General features: G+C 35.1%; 1 protein-coding gene across 1 annotated transcript in view; it reads left to right on the top strand.

Annotated features, from left to right (window-relative positions):
* The window catches only part of LOC306658961 (phospholipid-transporting ATPase IB-like), a gene marked incomplete at both ends in the record, with an annotated part of 142,477 nt that overhangs the window by 107,381 nt on the left and 11,397 nt on the right, over positions 1-23,699 (top strand). The window contains 3 exons of the mRNA XM_079136233.1: positions 2,749-2,921; positions 6,682-6,865; positions 11,797-11,907. Of these exons, the coding sequence (XP_078992359.1) occupies positions 2,749-2,921; positions 6,682-6,865; positions 11,797-11,907 (468 nt within the window). The remainder of the gene's footprint in view (positions 1-2,748; positions 2,922-6,681; positions 6,866-11,796; positions 11,908-23,699) is intronic.

Genomic DNA, 23,699 nt, shown 5'->3' with positions numbered 1-23,699 from the left:
CAACTGTGTGGAAAAAGAAGTGAAAATGCCTAATATAATATACTCATTCTACTACACATAGTAATTCCTACATGCTGTGGAGTAAAATTTTCAAGTGATTGAATTCTGTTATTAGGCCTTCACATTTATATAAAGGCCTCAGTGATTCAACTAGTACTAAATCATCTTTTATTACAGGAAACACAATTACCTAATTTGCATAGTGAATAAAGAAGATTTTTTGAGGAAGATTTTTTGAGAAAGATTGTGATGAGAATTATTTCATTACAGCTCTTCGTGCTTGATATCAGTTGTGCTTCAAACTTTTCTCCCATGTGGCACATTGTTAAAATTTCATCTGTTCATATGTTTAAGGAAAACAGATTTCAGAAACAGTGTTTCTGCTTTCCCATAGATCACTAAATATGACTGCAAATTAAGTTAAGTGATTAAATAATGACCATTTAAATGTGGTAATTTTATGGCATTCACTTTAAATAGTCGTAGAAATAAAATGGATATGCAACCTGTAAATATTTTTGTAAACTTACTAGTTCATTTGTCGAGTGTGTGTATGTGTGTGTGTGTGTGTGCGTGTGTGTGTATGGAACCCAGGGCCCCACACATGCTAAGCAAATGCTCTACCATTGAGCTATACCCCCAGTTTTGTGCATTAGTTTTTCTTTTTATAAAACAATTCTATTTTATGCTTTTATTAGTGCATTTTAATTGTACATAATTGTTGGGTTCATTTTGACATAATCATGCATAAAATTTAATTTACTCCATATCAGTGCCTGATGCCTCCCCACTTTTCTTCTTCTCCTCCCTCCACTGTTCCCCCTTTTCTACTCCCTGTCTTGCTTTCACTTATTTATTTATTTTCAGCAAGTGCTTTGTAGATATACATAAAGGTGAAATTTGCTTGGTACATTTATACATGCATGTATCATAATTTTGTCAGATTCATTTTACATTTCCTCCCTTTTCCTGACCCTCTTCCCTCCCTCTCAATCTTCCACCTCACTGTTCCCTTTCTTTATGCTATCCCACTCCCCCCACACCTTTTTTCTCCTTACTTTGCTCTAGCTTCCACATAGTAGTGGTTACTGACATTTCTCTTTCTTTTCCCCTGTGTACTTTATTCCACTTGTGTTTGATAAGGCAATTTTCTTTAGTGTTAATCTATGTGACTTAAAATTTTATTGCATATTTTACATGAAATATTCCATCACTTGAGTCTTCTACTCTGCTGGTGACATGGAAATCATTTCTCTAAAATTTGGAGCTTTTGCTGATTTACAAGAATTTTGATGAGAATATATATATGGGATGAGAAAAAATACTCATGGAAGTGATTCCCATATCTTAAGTTGAGAAATTGATCTGTCTTTACAATGTACCTTGCCTCTAGACATCTGAAAGCCAGCTTTATAGGCATTCACTCCATTCTTTTCTTCCATCTTTTAAATATTTTCCAAAAATTCTCTGACCTGTCTCGTTCGCTATTAGCACCTCTCATATTTTCCTAATGATATGAATTTATTCTCTCTTGAATACTTTTAAAAAACAGCTTTATTGATACATAATTCACATAGTATACTATTCATCTGTTTACAATGTACAATTCAATGGATTTAATATATTCATACATATGTGCAGCCATTGCCGCAGTAAATTTAAGGTCAATTTCCTCACTTCTTAAAGAAACCCCACACCCTTTAGCTATCACTTCTAAACAACCACTAATTTACTTTCTGTCTCTATGGATTTGCCTATTTAGGACATTCTTATGATTCATATCATGTAATGGGTGGTATTTTGTCACTGGGTTCTTTCACTTACCATAATGTCTTCAAGTTTCATCCAGTGCTGTAGCATGTATTAGCGTTTTGTTCCTTTCTAGGGCTCTAGAATATTGTGTTGTATAGCTGAGTCATATTTATTTGTCATCAGGTTATTTCTACTTTTTAGCAATTGTGAATAATGCTGCTGTAAACATTCATGTGCAGGTCTCTTTGTGGACATGTGTTTTCATTTCTCTCAGATGTATACCCAGGCGCGGCATTTCTGAGTCATATGGTAGCTCCAAGTTTAACCATCTGAGGAACTACCAGACTGTCTTCACAGTGTCTGCATCATTTACCTTCCCACCAGTGGTGTATAAATGCTCTGATGTCTCCAAATCCTTACCATTATTCACTATTATTCATTTTGATTCTAGCCATGTAAGCAGGTATAAATAGTATTGCACTATGGTTTAAATTTGAATTTTCCTAATGGTTAATTATGTCAAGCATTTTTTTTTTTTTTTTTTTTTTGGTACTGGGGATTGAACTCAGGGACACTCAGCCACTGAGTCATATCCCAGCCCTATTTTTTGGTCTTTTATTTAGAGACAGGGTCTCACTGAGTAGCTTAGCATCTTGCTTTTGCTGGGGCTGGCTTTGACCTCACGATCCTCCTGCCTCGGCCCCAGGAGTCACTGAGATGACAGGCATGCACCACCGGCGCCCAGCATCAAGCTTATTTCCTTGATAATTATTTACTTTTTCATCTCATTTTATTCTTTTCAATGTTGAGGACTGCATCCAGTACCTTGTATATGCAAAGCAGATACTCTCCTACTAAGTCACATCCCTAACCTATCAGTGAATTTTTTTAAAGCAAAGAATGAAGTAAACATGTTCCTCAGTCTGCTGTCTTGATTCAGATATCTTTTTGTTTATATGAGAAATACAAAGTTATATTTTTCCTCCTCTGTTTTAGGCAACACAGCAAATAATTGAATATAACTGTGGAGATCTTGGAAACTTGTTAGGTAAAGAGAATGACTTGGCCCTAATTATTGATGGTGAAACATTAAAGTATGCCTTAAGGTTTGAAATTCAGAGGAAGTTCTTAGATTTGGCCCTTTCATGTAGAGCAGTATTATGTTGTAGGTAAGAATATATTCATTCTTCTTTTTTCTCCCTGCTATACCTACTACTGTTCATGTGAAGAAAATATAGACATGAAAATGAAAATTTTTTCAGAGGCAACATTTCTTATTGGGAAAATGCAGGTCTGTATTCCATTCTAATTGTTAGGATTAAGATTTACAGAAAAGCAGTTTATAATTTTTCAATGGTAAGTTGCAAGCTAATGAATGACAAGTTGAAAGAAATCTGCTATAAATAACAAAGGTTACAAAATTTCTTTTGCATGCTAATGAGATGTCTGATGGTTGGAAACCCTAGATAACTTCAGGACAGGAACAGATCACAAGAAACACCAAAACAGGATTAAAGAGTTGGAACTTTCAGCCCTACCCCAATCTACGGGGAGCAAGAGGGGAATAAGGTTAAATTTATCACCAATGGCCAATAAATTAATCAATAATGCAACATAATGTAGCTTTCTATAAGAATCCAAAAGTGCTAGGTTCAGAAAGCTTCCAGAGAGCCAGAATGTAGAGGTGCCTGGAGGATGGGAGAAGTCATGGAAGCTTCACACCCTTTCCACCCTTTCCTTGTCTCATGCATCTCTTCATCTGTACCCTTTGTGGTATCCTTTTTTTTATGAACAACAAAAAAAGTTAGTAAAAACTTCCCTGAGTTCAAATGAGACAAACCTGTGGAGGGGGTTGTGGAACACTGATTCATAACTGATCATTCAGAAGCACAGATCACAATGTGAGAAGTTGGGTGAGGGTGGCCTTGGGCACTGAGCCCCTAACTTGTAGCAACTGATACTACCTCCAGGATGATAGCTTCAGAACTGAATTGCATTACATGACACCCTGTTGATGTTCACTGCAGAACTAATTGGTTGCTTGGTGTGTGTGGAAATACCCCCAGCCACATTTGGTCGCTGTTTTACTCAGCTATTTCACTGTTGTGACTAAAGGACCCAGAACAACTGTAGAGGAGGAAGAGTTTATTTGGGGACTCAGAGTTTCAGAGGCCTCTATTCACAAACAGCAGGCTCCATTCCTCCGGCTCATGGTGAGGCAGGACATCATGGCAGAAGAGTGTGGCAGAGGGAAGCAGCTTACATGGTGATCAGGAAGGCAGAGAAAGAGAATTGCCAGATACAAAGTAGATACTCCAAAGCCACGCCCCCAATGAACCACTTCCTCCAGCCACTCCCCATCTACATCCAGTTACCACTTAGTTAATCCCATTAGGGATTACTTCACTGATTAAGTTAAGGCCACAACCCAATCATTTCTCTTGCAAACCTTCTTGAGTTGTCTTAGATGTGAGCTTTTGGGGGACATCACATCTAAACCTAACAATCTCATTTGGTCCACTCATTAGTGTTCAGAAGCATTCAGCATTGAGCATTGTGAGTTGAATACAGATTAGGAAAAACTGAGTTTGTTTTTATCTATGCCCTTACAATCTTGCATAGATTCCACCCCCCACCCCCCGGCTTATTTCGGTTTTCTTGAATGGGACCACTGTGGGAATTCTGTGCTGTTTCAGCTAATAAATGACAAGACTAACTTTGCCAGACAAGGATGTGAAGACCATCGCATGGATGCAATAACATCAATGTTGGTACAATCATGTAACAACTTTAAGACTTGGGAGATAATGGCTTCAGGTTCACACATGAAACGTAGCTTTATGTGTTTTTATTGACTGAAGCTTAATATTAAGGCTAATGTCATTTTAGACTTTATTTTCACAAATTTGGGGAGGTAGATGTAAAAATCCAGACGGCTGAGAATCCAATTTCTATCCTTATCTGGTAAGGACTGATTTGGAGCTTTAATGAAGGAACTCAAAACTACCTCATGAAATTAATAAGAACTTGATGTTAAGCAGGGGGAAGAGAGGGCTTAAGGGTCCCAATATCTCTCCTATTGTATTTAGAGAGCTCTGTGTTGGCCCAGGGAATGGAATTAAGATTTGAAAATACGAAGTCAGATTTGGGATTGATACGAGTTTTTGTTTTTGTGTGTGTGTGTGTGCGCGCGCGTGCATGTGCACACGCATGTGTGTTTCTCACAGATTGGGAGTCTGAGTGTGAAAGTGGTTGTCCAACCAGATGGTAAAGTTATTAACTCTGGAAGTTTTCTAGTGAAAGCACCAGTGTCCCTTGGTGGGAGCACACACCTGATTTCCAACATCTCCTTCAGAAAATGTTCATTCTTTTCAGAAAATGTTCACTCTTTTTCACTCTGTTTCACAAGGTAGTGATTTTAAGTTATTACGTTCTCTTCATTATGAAGCAAAAGTTCTAATGCATTTGTTTTAGTCAGCTTTTTAGTCAAAAGACGTAACAACACTTTTAAAGGAGGAAAAGTTTGTTTAGTACTCACATTTCGGAGATCTCAGTTCATAGATAACCTCTGGGTCCAAGGTGAGGCAGAACATCATGGCGGAAGAGAGGCACCAGGAAGCATAGAGAGTTCCCCTAACAACAAATAAAACATAAACCCCAAAGGCATGCCTCCAGTGTCCTGCCTCCTCCAGCCACACCCTATCTGCCTACAGTTACCACCCAGTTAACTCTTATCAGGGGATTAATGCACTGATTAGGTTATGGCTTCATAACCCCATTATTTCACCTTTAATCTTTCTTGCATTATCTCACACATGAGCTTTGGGGGACACCTCATACCTAAACCATAACAGCATTCTAGTCAAGGAAATCAGCTATCTCCCGAGTCTTTAACAAACTCATCTAATTTAGTTTATTAGTTTTTAGGAACTCTTTTGAGAGAAAGAAATGGCAAGGAAGGTCATTCACTGCTAGGGAATAAAATCTTTTGTATAGCCATCATTTTTTGATAGAGATATAAGTCAAATTATTGAGTGAACTAAAAAATGAGTGATAAATAGGAAAAAAAAGTTTTGCTACTTCTTCCTTTGCATCATTGAAAACATTTCATGCACAGAGAAGGTCTGCTGGCCTGAAATTTATTTAGAATTATTGAATTTGTTTCTGTAGCTTGCCTCAGAAAAAAAAATCAATGATAATATTCTGATCTGCATTGTTCACATAGCATGAGGAGGAAACAAGATTTCATGCTGTTACATCATTTAACTTTTGTTGGTTGTTAGCTACCAGGTTCCAAACTGGACTCTTTATATATATAATTTTATATCTATATTATTATATAGTATTTTACATATATATATTTATATATTTATATACATATATGTATATAAATATATATTCATATATTTATATACATATATGTATTTATATAGATATATATAGATATATATATATATATATCCTTGAATGAATTCAAGTTCAATGGGACATAATTTGATTTTTAAAGGCTTCTTCATATCCTACACTTTGGGTAAAGACTTTTAAATAGTGTCAGAAATAGGAGACATCTGTCTTTCTCTCAAGTAGGTAGCTAATGTAAATTAATATGCAGGTTAGTATTACAGGAGAGGGAGTGATGGGGGAATCTTTCTGCATATAAACTGGGAAACAGGTAAGAATTTATTTTGTGATGTTGAAGAAGTTACTGTGTGATTTTGTGATTTATTTATTTATTGGTGGAGGTGTTGGGAACATTTTTGCATATGAAAAAAGCTTCATTGTAGAATTGGAAAATTAACTAGTAGCTTCCATTGAAATATAGTTATGTCCAGGTTATTGTTGACTTTTTTTGTAAAAACTTTTAGAATAGTATGAAGCATAATGAACCCAAACACCATCTTTAAAAGTGATTTTTTTCTATCTTTTCAGGTTATCTCCCCTCCAGAAAGCTGAAATAGTGGACTTGGTTAAGAAGCGTGAAGGGGCCATCACCCTTGCTGTGGGGGATGGTGCCAATGATGTGGGGATGATCCGGATGGCCCATGTGGGTGTGGGCATCAGTGGGAATGAGGGCATGCAGGCCACCAACAACTCGGATTACTCCATTGCTCAGGTCAGTGCTATGGGACACCAGCAGGGCATGGGAGATGTTGATGAGTTTCCATCTGTCCCTGAGGTGTTCCTAACTTCTCTAAACTACCTTGTAAGTGAAACTACCACACTTGGTGAAATCCCACACTTTGGGATTCTCAAAGATTTTGTCCTTACATACTTTGGAGTTCATTGATCAGCTATGAAGTTGGCCAAACTGATCCACTAAGACTCTGTAATCCTGCTAATATAATCTCTAAACCCTGTCTCCTCAAAAATGTGTATTTTGCTTTGTGGTGTCTCCTGACAAAGATTTATTTAAGACATACAATTTCTTAATTTCCTTTTTACTGGCAGTTTTTTTTAATTTATTTTTTTTAAACATCTTTGGATTCACAGAAAAACTGAGCAGAAGGTACAGAGGATCTCTAGGAATTGTCAACAATCCGCCACCAGAGTGGTACATTTGTTACAACTGTTATCCTACATCACGATATATCATAATTGCCAAAAGTCCGTAGTTTACATTATGGTTCACTCTTGATATTGTATACTCTATGGATTCGAATAAATGTAGAATGATAGGTGTTCACCGTGGTAATATCATACAAAGTAGTTTCCCCTAAAATTCCTCTGTGCTCTATCAGTGCATCCTCCCACCCACCCAACTCCTGACCACTACTGATCATTTTACTATTACCATAGTTTTGTCTTTTCCAAAATGCTATGTATTTGGAATCATGCAGCATATAGTCTTTTTGACTGACTTCTTGCACTTAATATGCATGTAATTTTCCTTCAAGTTTTTCAGTGGTTGAACAGCTCATTTCTTTTTTTAGCACCAAATAATATTCCATATTCTAGATTACCAATTTGTTTATCCATTCACCCACTAAAGTTCATGGTTGCTTTCAAGTTTTGGCCATTGGACATAAAGCATCCATAAATATCTATGAGTGGATTTTTGCATGAATGGACACAAGTTTTCAATTCCTTTGAATAAATAGCAAAGAGTGGGATATCTGGATTGTGTCTTAGAATGTTTTGTCTTGTAAGAAACTGCCAGATTATTTCCAAAAGTAGACAATTAAGAAGAATGTATACTCATGATTTATAACTGCATTTTTTACATAGGGACCAGTTGTAAATAACTGAATTTCTTACATAGTAACCAGTAGCTAAATTCCTGGGTGAGGTGGCCATTATTTGACCTAATGACCCTGTGAAACCAGGATTAAGCAAGTTTACTCACCAGAACATTGTTATCTTTTGTTGATTTATAAAGCAGTATCATCTAAGGGATATCAACTTCCCCAGGCAGAATAATCACAATTTTGTAAAAGGAAATTCCCTTTAATACGTCTGTATTTGTCAATTTTTTGCTGCTATAACAAAATACCTGAGGCAGGCTACTATGAAGAAAAGAAGTTTATTTAGCTCTGTTTGGGAAATTCAAGGACATGGTGCCTACTTTGGCTGACTTGTAGTGAGGACCCTTTCAGCTGTGTCACATTATGGTGTATAGCAATGGTAGAAGCATATGTGGGAACATGTGATCACATCTTGGTACAGAAAGCCAAAGAAGCTTGGCTGAAGTCAAGCTCAGTCCTTTATAATAAATCCCTCAAGTGAACTGCCAAAGGATCCCATGATAGTTGCCTTAATTCCCTCTGAGGGCAAGGCCCCAACAACCTAAATATCTCCCAGTAAGCTCCACATCTTGAAGGCTCTATACCATGTCCCATCAGTGCTACCCTAGGGTCCAAGCTTCCAACACGTGGATCCTTGGAGAACAGATCACATCTAAACCATAGTAATAGCTATTTCTTAATTGATGTTTTCATATGGAAGCAGCCAACCTTATGATCATGGGAAGTGGAGGCATAAATCCAATCAAAACTATGGGCCAATATTCACCAGCATGATAGAGATAGCACCATACAATATCATTCACTATTTAACAAAACATTTTCCTGTTTCAACACTTTATATTTTGAATTTTGAAGGTATAATAATTTAATATTGACTTTGATATTTTCATCATATTTGACATCAATCAGCAGTAACACTTTTCAGTCTTGCTGAGTTCAGAAGCTTTAATGTAATCTTTGAAAAGTTCCCTAGGAATACCCACGGGACTCTGGGTAGGTTATCCTTATTTGGGACAGTTCTTATTGTAGGTTATCCCTGAGAGTCTATGTATTTTGTAATCCACTCACAGATAAGTAGATTCTTGAAGCTAGAGTGGTGACAACGTATCTTTCTCTTCTTCTTCCCCTTCTCCTTTTATTTTTAAATATGGTGCTTGTGATCAAACCCAGAGTCTTGTATATGCTAAGCATACATTTCTATCATACTATGTCCCCAGCTGTACAGCACACATTATTAGGGGTCCATATTTGAATCAGATCAGTTCAAACTTACATATGCTTGGATTAACTCTGTGCTGTTGTACAGAGGGGTAAACTGGAAATCCTGTGTGCCAGGAGATCTGAGTTGAGGAGCATGCTAGTTGATTAGGATCAGAGCATCTGCCTATAGACAGGAGTGGTCGCACCAAACTGACTCGTATCTTTTCCTTCAGCACTAAGTGCCATTGAGACACATGCTTCTCAGAGTCTTAACAATTATATGTGATAAAGCCTTGAATTGTTAAACACCATAGATGCACAGTACTGTCAGGGATCAGCCACCCTGGAGTTTTAAGGGAATAGTTGTTTGCCATTTTCTCATGTAAGTCTAAGGAAGAGACTTTTCTTTTAAAACCAAATCTTAATGGGATTTAAAATTGTTAGGTTGTTCTCTTTGGAGTTAAAGAAAAACCTAGGAGAGGGGGGTATAGGGTTTTGTGAGCTTATGTTCTAGGAGTCCAGCATTTGTCCTCACAGCCAGGGCACTTCACACTCTCAAGCACCTGCCATCTGAATCCTCTTTTACCTTTGTTCTGGGCTCCCTCATCCAAGTCGCATTTGTGGTTAGGAAGACAGGACAACTTTTCAGGCTTTTCTTCCTTCTGGATGCCTCCAAGTTGCCACACCAGGTCAGTCCCTAATGCAGCGTATTGGTTTGGTTCATGCTTTGGCCCCTATTGAAAAGTTATTTCAGATTCATGAAAGCACTTTAAGCCCCATAAATTTGTTTTCCCAGCTTATAAGTAACAGCAATTTATATTGGAGATAGAAAGCATAGTGCTACCATGGTGTGTAATGTTTTATACTTTCCCCCAGAATGGCACTTATCCCCAGTATTGCAGTGGACATTTGTCCATTTCTGCCCCATCTTTCTTTAATCCTTACCTGAGTTGCAGTGTTGGGTCAACCAACCATCATTTTGCTTTGTGGCCTCTTGGGTACAACTTTCCCCTTGCCCAAAGCACATCAGTATAATATTCTGTTCAAAACTCTCTGAAGAGAGTTCATTATGTGTTACCTCCTCCCCAAATTTCTTAATATTTTAAAACTATCCTAAGAAATAGAATTTGATTTAGAAATTTTTTTTCTCCCCTGAAGATAAATCATTGCAAAACTGAAAACTGAGGCAATAAGAATGTTGTTTACATTGAATCAAGTTTATTATCTGGTTCTGGGCTTCAAAAATTTTTTTAAATTCACTTATTTTTGGTTTAGTTATGCATCTTATGATTTAAATATCTCCCTCCCTAACCTGCCCATTCATGTTCCACACTCATAATCTTTTTTTAAGAGTTAATTTTTTTTTATATATACCAACTTCTGCCATTTTGAAGTCACTCTTTAAATTGAGGACCCACTAAAGTACCTTGAATTGCCTCATTTTGTGGAATAATTCGTGAAAACACATTCATTCAGAACATGTTCACTGAGTGTCTGTCACTTTCTGGGTGTGTTTCTAGATGTGCAGGATTAATCAGTGAGCAAAGTAAACCATGAGTCCTGCCCTCCCATGCTTTAGAAATGTCTCCCAAAGGCCCAGGTGGTAAATGTCTGGTCCCCAGCCTATGACACTATTGGAAAGGGCTGAAGCCTCTGCAAGGTGGGGTGTAGTGGGAGGAAGTTGGTTCTTTGGGAACAGGTCCTTGAAGGGCATGTTGGGACTCTACGCCTTCACAGCTTTCTCTGCCTTCTGACCACCATGACTTCCTCCCTCTCGTACGCTCACCATGATGTGCTGTCTTATCACAGGCCCAAACAAAAGGAGCCAACCGACCATAGACTAAAACCACTGAAACCCTGAGGCAAAACAGATCTTTCCTATGTATAAGTTGATTGTCTCAGTAATTTTGGTCACAGCAATAGAAAACTAATACATGCCCTTATGCGGCTTACATTCTAGTAGAAAAAAAATTAAACATTGCAATGAATAAATACTGTACATTTTACATTAGAAGAACAGGAAAAAGGAGATGGGGTGAGAAGTCTCAGGAGTGTCACAGAGTCTGTCCTTGCTTCTCTGTTACATTTTTGTTTGTCTTTATTTTATTTATTAGAGGAAACAGGGAAGTGATTCCTACAAGACATTATTACTTCAACCTGATCAGAAAAAAAACTCAATGATTGAGTCTGAGTTTCTTGTTTCCAATATGATGTTCTTTTGATTAAATAATTTTGACTTGTTCTCATGATTAAGATCCTAAATGTGTATCTGATTCAATTAAGACCCAGGCACATAAAAACAAATTTAATTTTGAAAACTCCATGCCTGTGATGATTACTAACAAAGAAGCATTTGCTGGACAAAAAGTCATATTTAATGATTTATTTTTGTTGTTGTTGAAACAAGAGAATTTTTTAAATGTCATTATAGCTGAGTGCCATGTCAGATTGTTTTAGGAATAATACTCATTCTCTCCTGCTATATTTGCTAAAGAGGAAACTGCAAGACCATGAAATACTGAGAACATTATACCTTGTGAGGTTTCACACTAAATGGTAGGTTCCTTTGAACTTGTGTTGACTGTTGTTTTTGTATTTTCAGTTTCGATACTTGGAGAAGCTTCTGTTGGTTCATGGAACTTGGAACTATTTTCGAGTGACCAAATGCATATTGTATTGTTTCTACAAGAATGTAGTGCTATACATTATTGGGGTAAGGAAGATGATGCATTTTCTTTCTTTGAGGAATTAGGTCTTTTCTGTGATGTTAAACTTGGTAATTTGAACTTTTTTCATATTAATGTACTCATTCAAAGTACTATCAAAAGAAAAATTCCTTAGATTAACTAAATTTAGCAATTTACTTGAGCAAATCAAAACAAAATTGATTCTTGAATACTTTCTGATTCTTGAGTCGCCCCAGAACCAGAGCCCATAAGTCATCATGATACTGTAAGATGTTTAACACTTTTTACTTAGTCACTTCAGTAAGCAAAAACTTAAAGCCAGATTTTGTTAACAGTACTGTTAAACAGAATCTCTGGTGTGTGTGTGTGTGTGTGTGTGTGTGTGTGTGTGTGTGTGTGTGTTATGGGAAAACTCTAATCAACAATGTGATCTGACAGCATTGATGAAAAACAGAAGTGAGACTGGAAAACAACTTCATTGATGACAGCTTAAATAATCAGTCAATGGGCTACAACTTAACTAATTAATTGCTTATAGCTTAATTAATTTGTCTACAAGTCCTCCTGCAACCAGTCAAAGCTCAGTTACTGTGATTCAACTCTATTCTGGTTTGGTCTGCTGGGGCTAGTGTAGGTGCCTGTTCTAAATTCATGGACACCCCCCTACACACACACACACACACAGATTTTGTTTAACAGTACCGTGAGCAAAATCCAGCTTTAAGTTTTTGCTTACTGAAGTGACTAAGTAAAAAGTGTTCATTAAACATCTTACAATATCATGATGACTTATGGGCATAATCTGTGGTAAACACCACGGACATACCACCTGCATCCCCCCACACACATTTTGGAACCATAGTGCATCTCTGCTAGCTCTAGATTTTTCCAGAAATCTCTGTGCTTCCTTTCATTAAAGAATAGAATTGAACCTTGCATTTTCAATGGTACCACCCACAGAGCTTATGCAGATGTCACCCGTTTTAGATGCATTTATGTGTGCATATGTGTGCACTTGTGTCTGTGCACTTTTATCCATGTGTAGATTCATCTAACCACTATGGCAATTAAGATACATAACTATTACATCACCACAGGGGGAACTTCTTCATGCTACTTTTTTTTACTTCCCTACTCATTTCTAACCCCTGGCAATGATTAATCTGTTCTCTATCACTGTAATTTTGTTATTTTAATAATGTTCTATAAAAATAGAACCAAATAATGTCACCTTTTCAGATGAGTTTTTTTTAACTCAGTGTAATTCTCTTCAGATTTATTTAAGTTGTTGCAAACAGCAGTAGTTTGTTCTTTTCTACTGGTGTGTTATACTTACAGTTATTTACCATTTACATGTGGAAAAACATTTGAGCTGTTTTTAATTTGGCAGTAGTATGAATAAAATTTTTTGTGAACATTTGTGTTTAGGATTATGCGAGAATATAAGTTTACATTTCTTTAGGATAAATATCCAAGTGCACAATTATTGAGTCATAGTAAGTGCATGTAATTTTACAAGAAACTTCCAAACTATTTTTCAGAGTGGCTTTACCATCTTAAATCCCTATCAATAATGAAACAATTATACTGTTTCTCTGGATCTTTGCAAGTCTGTGTATCATCACTATATCTTATTTAACCATTTTGATGTGTAGAGATATCTATCCTGGATTTAAATTGCATTTTCCTACTGGCTATTGATGCTGAATGGCTTTTTATGTACTTATTTGCCATATCCCATATATAGGTATATATATAAAAATTTGTGAAATGTGTCCTCATATTTTTTGTCTATTTTATACCTTTAGGTTTTGGGGTTTTTTGTTCTTTTACTATTGTGAGACTTTTTCACATATTCTAGATATGTGCCAGATATATGATTTGCAAATATTTTCTTTTAGTTTTCAACTTGTCACTTCATTGTCTTAAGAGGGGTCTTTCACAGAACATTTTTAATTTTGATGAGGTCTAGTTATTCTAATTTTTCCTCTTATTCTTGTGGCATCTTGTAGCATCATGTAAAAAAGAGTTTTACATGTATATATTTTATAAAATATAAAATTTTATGTGAAAAATATATTTATATATATTTATATATCTTATATATAAATTTATATATTTTATATAAAATGTATATGAATTTATAATTATTTATTAATTTTTAATAAATTTAAAATTATTTTAAAATTTTATATATAAATTTTATATAAAATATAAATTTTATATAAAATATAAATTTTATATAAAATTTAGCTGTATATATTTTATGAAAGCTTTGTATTTCATATTTAGTTTAATGATCCAATTGCAGTTAATTTTGTATAAGATGTGAGATTTTGCTTATCTTTATTTTGCACATGGATGTCCAATAGCTTCAGTGCCATTTGATGAAAAGTCTTTCCTTCCTCAATTAAATCACTTTTGCACCTTTGTTGGAAGTCTGTTGGGCAAATAATACAGAAATAGAAAAATATGAAGAGACTTATAAGTAATAAGGAGAGATTGAATCAGTAATCAAAACCTCCCAACAAAGTGCAGCACCAGATATATTCACTAAAAATTTCTGCCACTCACTCAGAGGTAACATTAGTTTTTCTCAGCTTATCTGAAAAGTTGAAGAGGACTCAATTCTATGAAACCAGAATTACCCTAAGAGCAAAGCCATATACGCTATAAGAAGTCTAAACTATAGACCTGTTCTTGATGAATGTTAATGTAAAAATCCTAAACAAAATACTAACAACTCAAATTCAATAGCATATTAAATAGATCATATTTAATACCAGAGATATTTTTCATGCAGGGGCTCAGACCCAGGAAACAGATTTGGAATTCCGGCAGGTGGAAGAAGATGCAATTCATGGTTGAGATATTAGTCATTCTTTATTCAGAGATGGAAACAGCCTCCAGCTGACTACAGCTTTAGACCCCAGCCAGTTCCATTTTGCTTCTGTCAGTTCCATTTAGCCCCTTTTTTGAATACAGTCCAAACAAAGAAGGCACACTGCCAACAGCATACATCAGTGGGCACGTGCTCTCAAGCAAATGTTTATGACCTTGAGTATATACACTGAATCAGAGTGTTTCTGACCTTGACTACACACTAATCATGGCCTTGGCAACATGATAAGAACATAACATAAAACATATCATAACCTGCTGGAAGCCTTAGAAAGGGAGCCTAACTATAGCCATTTTGGGCCTGCCCCAACAAATTTATTACTAGAATAAAAGAATGTTTCCATGTGCAAAAAATCAACCAGTGTAACACACTACATTAACGTAATGAAGGATGGAAAACCACATGATTACTTCAGTTGATGCTGAAAAATCATTTCAATACAATTCAACACCCTTTATATGATAAAACACTCAGCAAATTAGGAAAAGAAGGAAACTACCTCAAAATAATAAAGACCACGTATAAAAATCCCCTAGCTAACATTGTAGTCAGTGGTAAAACACTAAAAGCCTTCTAAGATCAGAACCAAGACAAGGATGCTCACTCTCACCACTTCTATTCAACATGGTATTGGAAGTTCTAACTAGAGTAATTAGGCAAGAAAAGGAAATTAAATGCATCCAAATATTTTAAAAAGAAGTAAAATTATCTTCTATTAACATATGATATGCTTGTTGCATATGTAAATACATCACTCAAAAATATTAGAACTAATAAAAAATTCAGCAAAGTTGCAAGATACCAAGTCAAAATACAAAAATCAGCTGTTTCTATATACTAACAGTGAACAATTCAAAAGGAAATTAAGGTAACAATCCCATTTACAAAAAAAATAAAAAATAAAAAATTTGGGAATAAACATAACCAAGACTTATATACTGAGAACTAAAAAATATTGCTGAAAAAAATTGAAGAAAGCACAAATAAATATAAAGACATTTTATGTTTATGAGTTGGGAGAATTAATGTTATTAAGATGTTAATTTTACCTGCTATAGTTTGGATCATAAATGTACTCCAAAGACCCATGTGTTAAATGCTTGGTCCCCAACTGTGACACTATTGGGAGGCACTGATACCTTTCAGAGATGTGTCTGGTAGGAACACATTAGGTCAATTAGGGGCCTTCCCTTAAAGGGGTACAGGGACCATGGCCCCTTCCTCTCTCTCTTTGCTTCCCATCCACCATGAGATGAGTAGGCCTCTTCTATTAGAAGTCCTCACCATGATACGCTGCCACAGGCCTAAAGCACAAAGCCAAGCTGAAGCATCAGAAACCATGAACCAAAGTAAAGCTTTTCTCTCCTTTAGCTGATTATCATGGGGCATGATGACACGTGTATAATTCCAACAAGTCAGGACACTGAAGCAGGAGGATTGCAAGTTTGAGGCCAACCGTGGCAATTTAGCAAAACCCTGTCTCAAAACTTAAAAAATAAGATTAAAAGGACTAGGTATGTAACTCAGGGGTAAAGTGTCCTTAGGTCCAATTCCAAGTAACAAACAAACAAAAAAGAATCCACCTTAAATTGATCATCTAAGGTATTTTGTCACAATGACAGAAAGTTATCACAGAAATTTGGTACTGAGAAATGTGGCCATTGCTGTGACTTGTGCCTTAGCGGATGTGGAAAAGACTTTGAGATTGATTTGCAGGAGTTTGGAAGTTTGAGGAAGAAGATAGAGAAGTGTAGGTGCTGTAAGAAAAGTGCAATGAACAATTCTGGTAAGGGCTCAAAAGACTAAACTGCTGATAGAAATGTGGACGATATAGGCCGGACTGGGTAGGTTTGAGAGAGGAACGATGACTATATTGGAAATTGAATTAGAGGCTGTCCATATTACATTGTGCAAAGAATTTGGATTTTCATTTTTTGTCTGTGAGACTTCGTGAAAGGCCCAAGTCTATTTGGTGAAAATTTAAGGCCACACAGATCTCAGGCTACAGGATGGATATTGCTAACAGCTATTAGCCAAATTTACAGTGAAAATTGGGAGCACAAATCAGAGTGGAAAGGTCTGAATAACCCACAGTTTCCAATAGAAGGAATATGTTTACAGCTGCAACACATCAGCAGGTACCGACTGGTGCCATTAAAAAGAAACCAAGTACTTCAGATGAGGACAACAGGAAAGATACTTTGACGGTGTTTCAGGAATTAGCAAACCCCACCCATTGCAGGTTGAAAGATGTAAAAGTGTAAATTAATTTCAAAGACATTTCTTAGAGGAAGGTACCCCAGAGTACCCCACTTGCACAATATTACTACATTAAAAAATAAAAATTTAAAAATTGGCCTAGCGTATTTATGTAGGTCTATTTGTAGATTCTCTAATCTGACCCACTGATGAATGTGAATATCCCTGCGCCCATACCCTGCTTCTTGATTACTGTAACTGTATAATCAGTTTCAACGTGGGGTAGAGTGATTCCTCTCACTTCACTTTTATTTTCCAAAATTGTGTTTGCTATTCTATGTCCTTTACCTTTTCAATTTTAAAATAAGCATATCTATGTCTACAAAAAACCTTGGGATCTTGACAGGAATTGAGTTAAACCTATATATCAGTTTGGGGAGCATTTATATCTGTACTATATTTAGCTTCCAATTCATGAACAGAGACTGACTCTTCATTTATTTTAGGCTTCTTTGGTTTCTTTCATCAGCATTTTGTATTTTTCAGTATATAGATCCTGTGCTTGCGTTTTCAGATTATGCTTAAATACAATTGGTCCTCCATCTTTGGAAGGTTCCATACCCTTGAATTCAGCCAACCATGGATTGAAAATTTTGGGGAAAAAAATTACATTCCTACTGAGATATAGAGAAGCTTTTTCTTGTCATCATTCTCTAAATAAAATAGTATAATAAAAGATTTACATGATATTTATGTTGTTATGTTTTGTAAATAATACAGTGATGACTAAAGTGTAGTGGAGGATGGGTGTACATTATAGGCAGATACTATACCTTTATATAAGGGACTTGAGCATCTGGGGATTGTGATATATAAGATGGTGGGGGTAGAAGTTCCTGCAACCAATTTCCTTTATATAGATAGACAACTGTATTTCATTTTCTTCAGTGCAATCATTAATGACTTTCGGTTTCTAATGTCAGTGTCCATGTGTTCATTACTAGTATATAGAAATGTGATTACATTTTATGTTGATCTTGCATCCTGAGACCTTGTAGAATTCATGTTTGTCACAGGTGCGTATTTAATTTTTTTTATTCCTTTTGATTTTATCCAGTTTGTCTAAAGAGGGACAGCTTTATTTCTTCCTTTCTAATTGTATTCAACTATCTTGAATGAAAGTAGTGTGAGGGGACATCCTTGCCCTGTTCCTGATCATAAGGAGGAAATCTTATTTCTCATTATTTAATATTGTATTAGCTGCATGGTTGTTTTTGTTTCTTTGTAGATGTCCTCTATCCAATTGATAAAATTGTACTCATCCTAGATTGCTGAGCATTTTTATAATAAAGTTCTGTTGGATTTTGTCAAATGCCTTTTCTGTATCAAATAATATAATCACATAGCTTTTCTTATTTAAATTGAACATATGTGGTTATGTGGATTTGTTTTCAAATACCATACCAGTTTTGTATCACTGGAGTAAAATCTACTTTGTTGTGGTGTATAATTCTTCTGACACATTGATAGATTTGACATGCTAATATTTCACTGAGGATTTTACTGATAATACTATTGCATTTTTGGCTGTTAAGTGACAAGTAGAATGAATAAGTTTCCTTTTCCAACCCTAACCCTAAAATCTAGTCTTGGTACTTCTTGATCTTAAACTTTTTAAAAAATATGCTTGATTTTAAGTTGAATTTCATTACCATTAAATTGCTTTTACATGAGTTTTACTTACACTTATATGTTGTTGATAATTCCAAGTTATTTTAGAAAGAATTTGAGGCTTAATTTTAAAATTATATATCTATTATATGTGGTTAGGTAACCAAAATATGCTTATTGGATGGTATCAATGTGTCAGGCACTGTGATAATCATTTTTAACCTATTATCTTATTTAAAGTTTGAAAATCCTATGAGAAACTGAAGTTCAGAGAGGCTATTTCACTTGTCTAACTTTACTCATCAGTGAGATCTAGAAAAAATAGATCAGGCATTCAAAGCCAGGGATTTCTGATTCAAAATTGTGTACATGATGACAATGGATATGCTAATTGCCCTGGGTTTTTATTTGTTCTTTTTACATATACATGAAAGTAGAGTGTGTTTTAACATATATACATGGAGTATAAATTATTCTCATTAAGATCCCATTGTTGTGATTGTACATAATATGGAGTTTCACTGGTCATGTATTCATATATGAACATAGGGAGGTTACATTTGATTCATACTACTGTGTTTCCTATATCCATTCTCCCTACCTTACCCACATTCCCCTTTGTCTAACCCACTGAATTTCTATTCTTCCTTCTGCCCACTTATTGTGTGTTACCATCCACATTTCAAGGATAACTTTCAGCCTTTGCTTTTTGGGGACTGGCTTCTTTCACTTAGCATATTCTCTAGTTCCATCCATTTACCAGCAAATGTCACAATTTCATTCTTCTTTATGGCTGAATATTATTCCATTGTATATATATACCACATTTCCTTTATCCATTCATCTGTTGAAGGGTACCTAGGTTGGCTCCATAGCTTAGCTATTGTGAATTGAGCTGCTATAAACATTGATGTGGCTGCATCACTGTGTTATGCTAATTTAAATCCTTTGGGTAAATGCTGAAGAGTGGAGTAAATGGTTAAGTGGTGGTTCCATTCCTAAGTTTTCTGAGGAATCTCCATACTACTTTCCATAGTGGTTACATCAATTTGCAATCCCACCAGCAACGTATGAGTGAAATTTTTCTCCCACACCCTTGCCAACATTTATTATTACTTGTATTCTTGATAACTGCCTTTATGACTGGAGTGAGATGGAATCTCAGTCTAATTTTAATTTGCATTTATCTAATTGCTAGAGGTTTTGAAGATTTTTTTCCCTATACTTGTTGACCATTTGCATTTCTTCTTCTGTGAAATACCTGTTCAGTTCCTTTACCTGTTTATTGATGGGATTATTTGGGGGGGTTGGTGTTAAGTTTTTTGAGTTCTTCATATATCCTGGGAATTAGTGCTCTATCTGAGCAGCAGGTGGCAAAGATTTTCTCCCATTCTGTAGACTCTCTCTTCACATTCTTGATTGTTTCCTTTGCTGTGAAGAAGATTTTTAGTTTAAATTCATCCTATCTATTGTTTCTTGATTTTTACTTCTCATGCTTTAGGAAGTAGATTGCTAAGCCAACATGTTGGAGAGTTGGGCCTACTTTTTCTTCTAGTAGGTGCAGGATCTCTGGTGTAATGCCTAGGTCCTTGATCCACTTTGAGTTGAATTTTGTGTGCAAGGTGAGAGATAGGAGTTAAATCTCATTTACTACATATGGATTTCCAGTTTTCTCAGAACCAGTGGTTGAAGAGGCTGTCTTTTCTGCAATGTATATTTATGGCATCTTTGTCTATTATGAGATAACTGTATTTATATGGGTTTGTCTCTGTGTCTTGTATTCTGTTCCATTGGTCTTCATGTATCTTTTGGTAATACCCTGCTGTTTTTGTTACTATAGCTCTGTAGTATAATTTAAGTTCTGGTATTGTGATGCCTCCTGTGACACTTTTTCTCACTAAGGATTGCTTTGGATATTCTGGACCTCTTATTTTTCCAAATGAATTTCATAACTGCCTTTTCTATTTCTATGAAGAACACCATTAGAATTTTAATAGGAATTTCATTAAATCTTTATAGTGCTTTTGGTAGGATGGCCTTTTTGACAATATTAATTATGCCTTTACAAAAGCAAGGGAGGTCTTTCCATCCTCTAAGGTCTTCTTCAATTTCTTTCTTTAGTGTTATGTAGTTTTCACTGTAAAGATCTTTTCACCTCTTTTATTAGATTGATTTCCAAGTTTCATTTTGTTTTTGAGGCTATTGTGAATGGGATAGTATTCCTAATTTCTCTTTCAGTTGATTCATCATTGGTGTATAGGAACACAATTGTTTTGGGGGTATTAACTTTATATCCTGATACTTTGTTGAATTTATTTGTGAGTTCTAGTTTTCTGGTGGAGTTTTTGGGTCTAACTTTGTTGAATTTATTTGTGATTCAAGTTTTCTGGTGGGTTTTTTGGGTCTTCTAAATTGAGAATCATGTTGTTAGCCAATAGGGATAGTTTGAGCTCTTCTTTTTCTTTTCTTTTCCCTTCAATTTCTTTTTTTGCCTAATTTCTCTGACTAGTGTTTCAAGAACTATATTGAATAGAAGTGGTAAAAGAGGACATCCTTGTCTTGTTCCAGTTGTTAAAGGGAATGCTTTAAATTTTTCTCTATTTAGAATGATATCCCAGGGTTTAATATGTACAATTTTTACAATGTTGAGGTATGTTCCTACTATCCCTGGTTTTTGTAGTGTTTTGAGTAAAAATTGAATGCTTAATTTTTTCAAATGCTTTTTCTGCATCTTTTGAGATAATAATGTGATTCTATCTTTATGTCTACTTATGTGAATTATGTTTATTGATTTCTGTTTGTTGAACCAATCTTGCATCCCTGGAATGAACCCTACTTGATCATGGTGCCCTATCTCTTTAATATGTTTCTCTGTGTGTGATTTGCCAGTATCCTATTAATAATTTTTGCATCTATGCTCATCAGTTATACTGTCCTGAAATTTTCTTTCCTCAATATGTCTTCGTCTGATTTTGGCATCAGAGTGATACTAGCTTCATCAGAGTGATGCTAGAGTTTGGAAAGTTTCCCTCCTTTTCTGTTTCATGGAATAATTTAAGGAGGATTGGTATTAGTTCTTATTTGAAGGTCTTGGTAGAACTCTGCTGAGAATCTATTTGATCCTGGCTTTTCTTTGTCGGTAGGCTTTTGATGGCATCTTCAATTTCATTGCTTGAAATTGATCTGTTTAAATTTTCTATGTCCTCTTGATTCAATATGGGTAGGTCATATGTCTCTAGAAATTTGTAAATGTCTTCAAAATTCTCTGTTTTATTGGAGTATAAATTTCCAAAATGGTTTCTGATTACCATCTGCATTTCAGTAGTGTCTGTGGTAATATTTCCTTTCTCATCATGAATATTAGTAATTATAGTTTTTTCTCTCTCTTCATTAGTTTGGCTAAGAGTTTATCAATCTTATTTTTTTAAGAAGCAACTTTTTGAAATTTTGTTGTGCTTTGTTCCAATTTCATTAATTTTGGGCTCTAATTATTTCCTGTCTTCTGCTTTTGGTGTTAATTTGTTCTTCTTTTTCATGGGCCTTGAGACGTTGTGTTAGGTTATTTGGTGACATTTTATTCTTTTAATGAATGAGCTCAATGCAGTGAACTTTCCTCTTAGTACTGCCTTCATAATGTTCCAGAGATTTTGGTATGTTGTGTCACTATTATCATTTACCTCTAAGTTGTTTTTTTTTTTTAAATTTCATTCCTGATTTGTTCTTCTAATCATTTGTCATTCAATAGCATATTATGTAGTCTCCACATGTTAGAGTAGCTTCTATGTTTTATTTTGTCATTGATTTCTAATTTCATCCCATTATGATCTGTTAGAATGCAAGGCATAATCTCTCTCTTTTTTAAGTTTGTTAAGAGATGATTTGTGGCTGAAGATATCATCTCTTTTAGAGAAGGATTCCGTGTGCTGCTGAGAAGAAAGTATATTTCCTATTAGATGAAATAGTCTATATGTGTCTGTTAAGTCTAAATTATTAATTGTATTTTTTAGTTCTATAGCTTCTTTATTTAGTTTTTGTTTGGAGGATTTATCCAGTGGGTGGAGAGGTGTGCTAAAGTCAACTAGTATTATTTTGTTGTAGTCTATTTGATTCTTGAAATTGAGAAGGGTTTGTTTGATGTACATAGATGTTCCATTGTTTGGGGCATAAATATTTACAATTGTTATATCTTGTTGATGTATAATTCCCTTAATCAGTATGAAATGACCTTCTTCATCTCTTCTAATTAACTTTGACTTGAAGTCCATTTTATCTAATATGAGGATAGAAACCCTTTCTTGTTTATGAGATTCATGTGGATGATATGTTTTTCCCCATCCTTTTAAGTAGAGTCTGTGGAAGTCTTTACCTATGAGGAGGTCTCTCTTGGAGAGAGCATATTTTTGGGTCTTGTTTTTTAATCCAGTCTGCCAGTCTGTATCTTTTGATTGATAAATTTAGACCATTTACATTCAAAGTTATTATTGAAAAATCATTTTTATTCCTTGTCATTTTGATTTATTTCTGATTTTTAATTTGAATTAGTTTATTTGCTTTGATGATTTTCACTTTATATTTTTATTTCTTCTTCATGAAATATTTTCTTGAGTATGTTTTGTAGTGCAGGCTTTCTAGTTGTGAATTCTTTCAGATTTTGTTAATTATGAAAGGTTTTTATTTCATCATCAATTCTGAAGCTTAATTTTTCTGGGTATAGTATTCTTGGCTGGCATTCATTTTCTTTCAGAAAACATCTTTTTGCCATGGTCAAGTTTATTTTTAGGATTATATACTTTGTCTTTTTTGCCTGAGACTCCGTCTTCCAAGTGGCACAATCTGCTAGTGATGCTTTTCATTGAATTTTTAATTTGATTTATTGATTCCTTCACTTCAAGGATTTCTGCTTAATTTTTTTCAGAATAGCTCTTTATTGAAGTGATCTCTTACTTCCTGTATTTTCTCCCTGATTTCACTCCTTATATTGTCCTTTACCTCACAGATCAGTTTAACTATGAACATCCTCTGATATTTCTTCCATTGTGATGTCCA

Source organism: Sciurus vulgaris (genome assembly GCF_902686455.1).
Source record: "Sciurus vulgaris genome assembly, chromosome: 4".
Taxonomy (NCBI): domain Eukaryota; kingdom Metazoa; phylum Chordata; class Mammalia; order Rodentia; family Sciuridae; genus Sciurus; species Sciurus vulgaris.
This window is presented reverse-complemented; position numbering and strand designations above follow the sequence as displayed.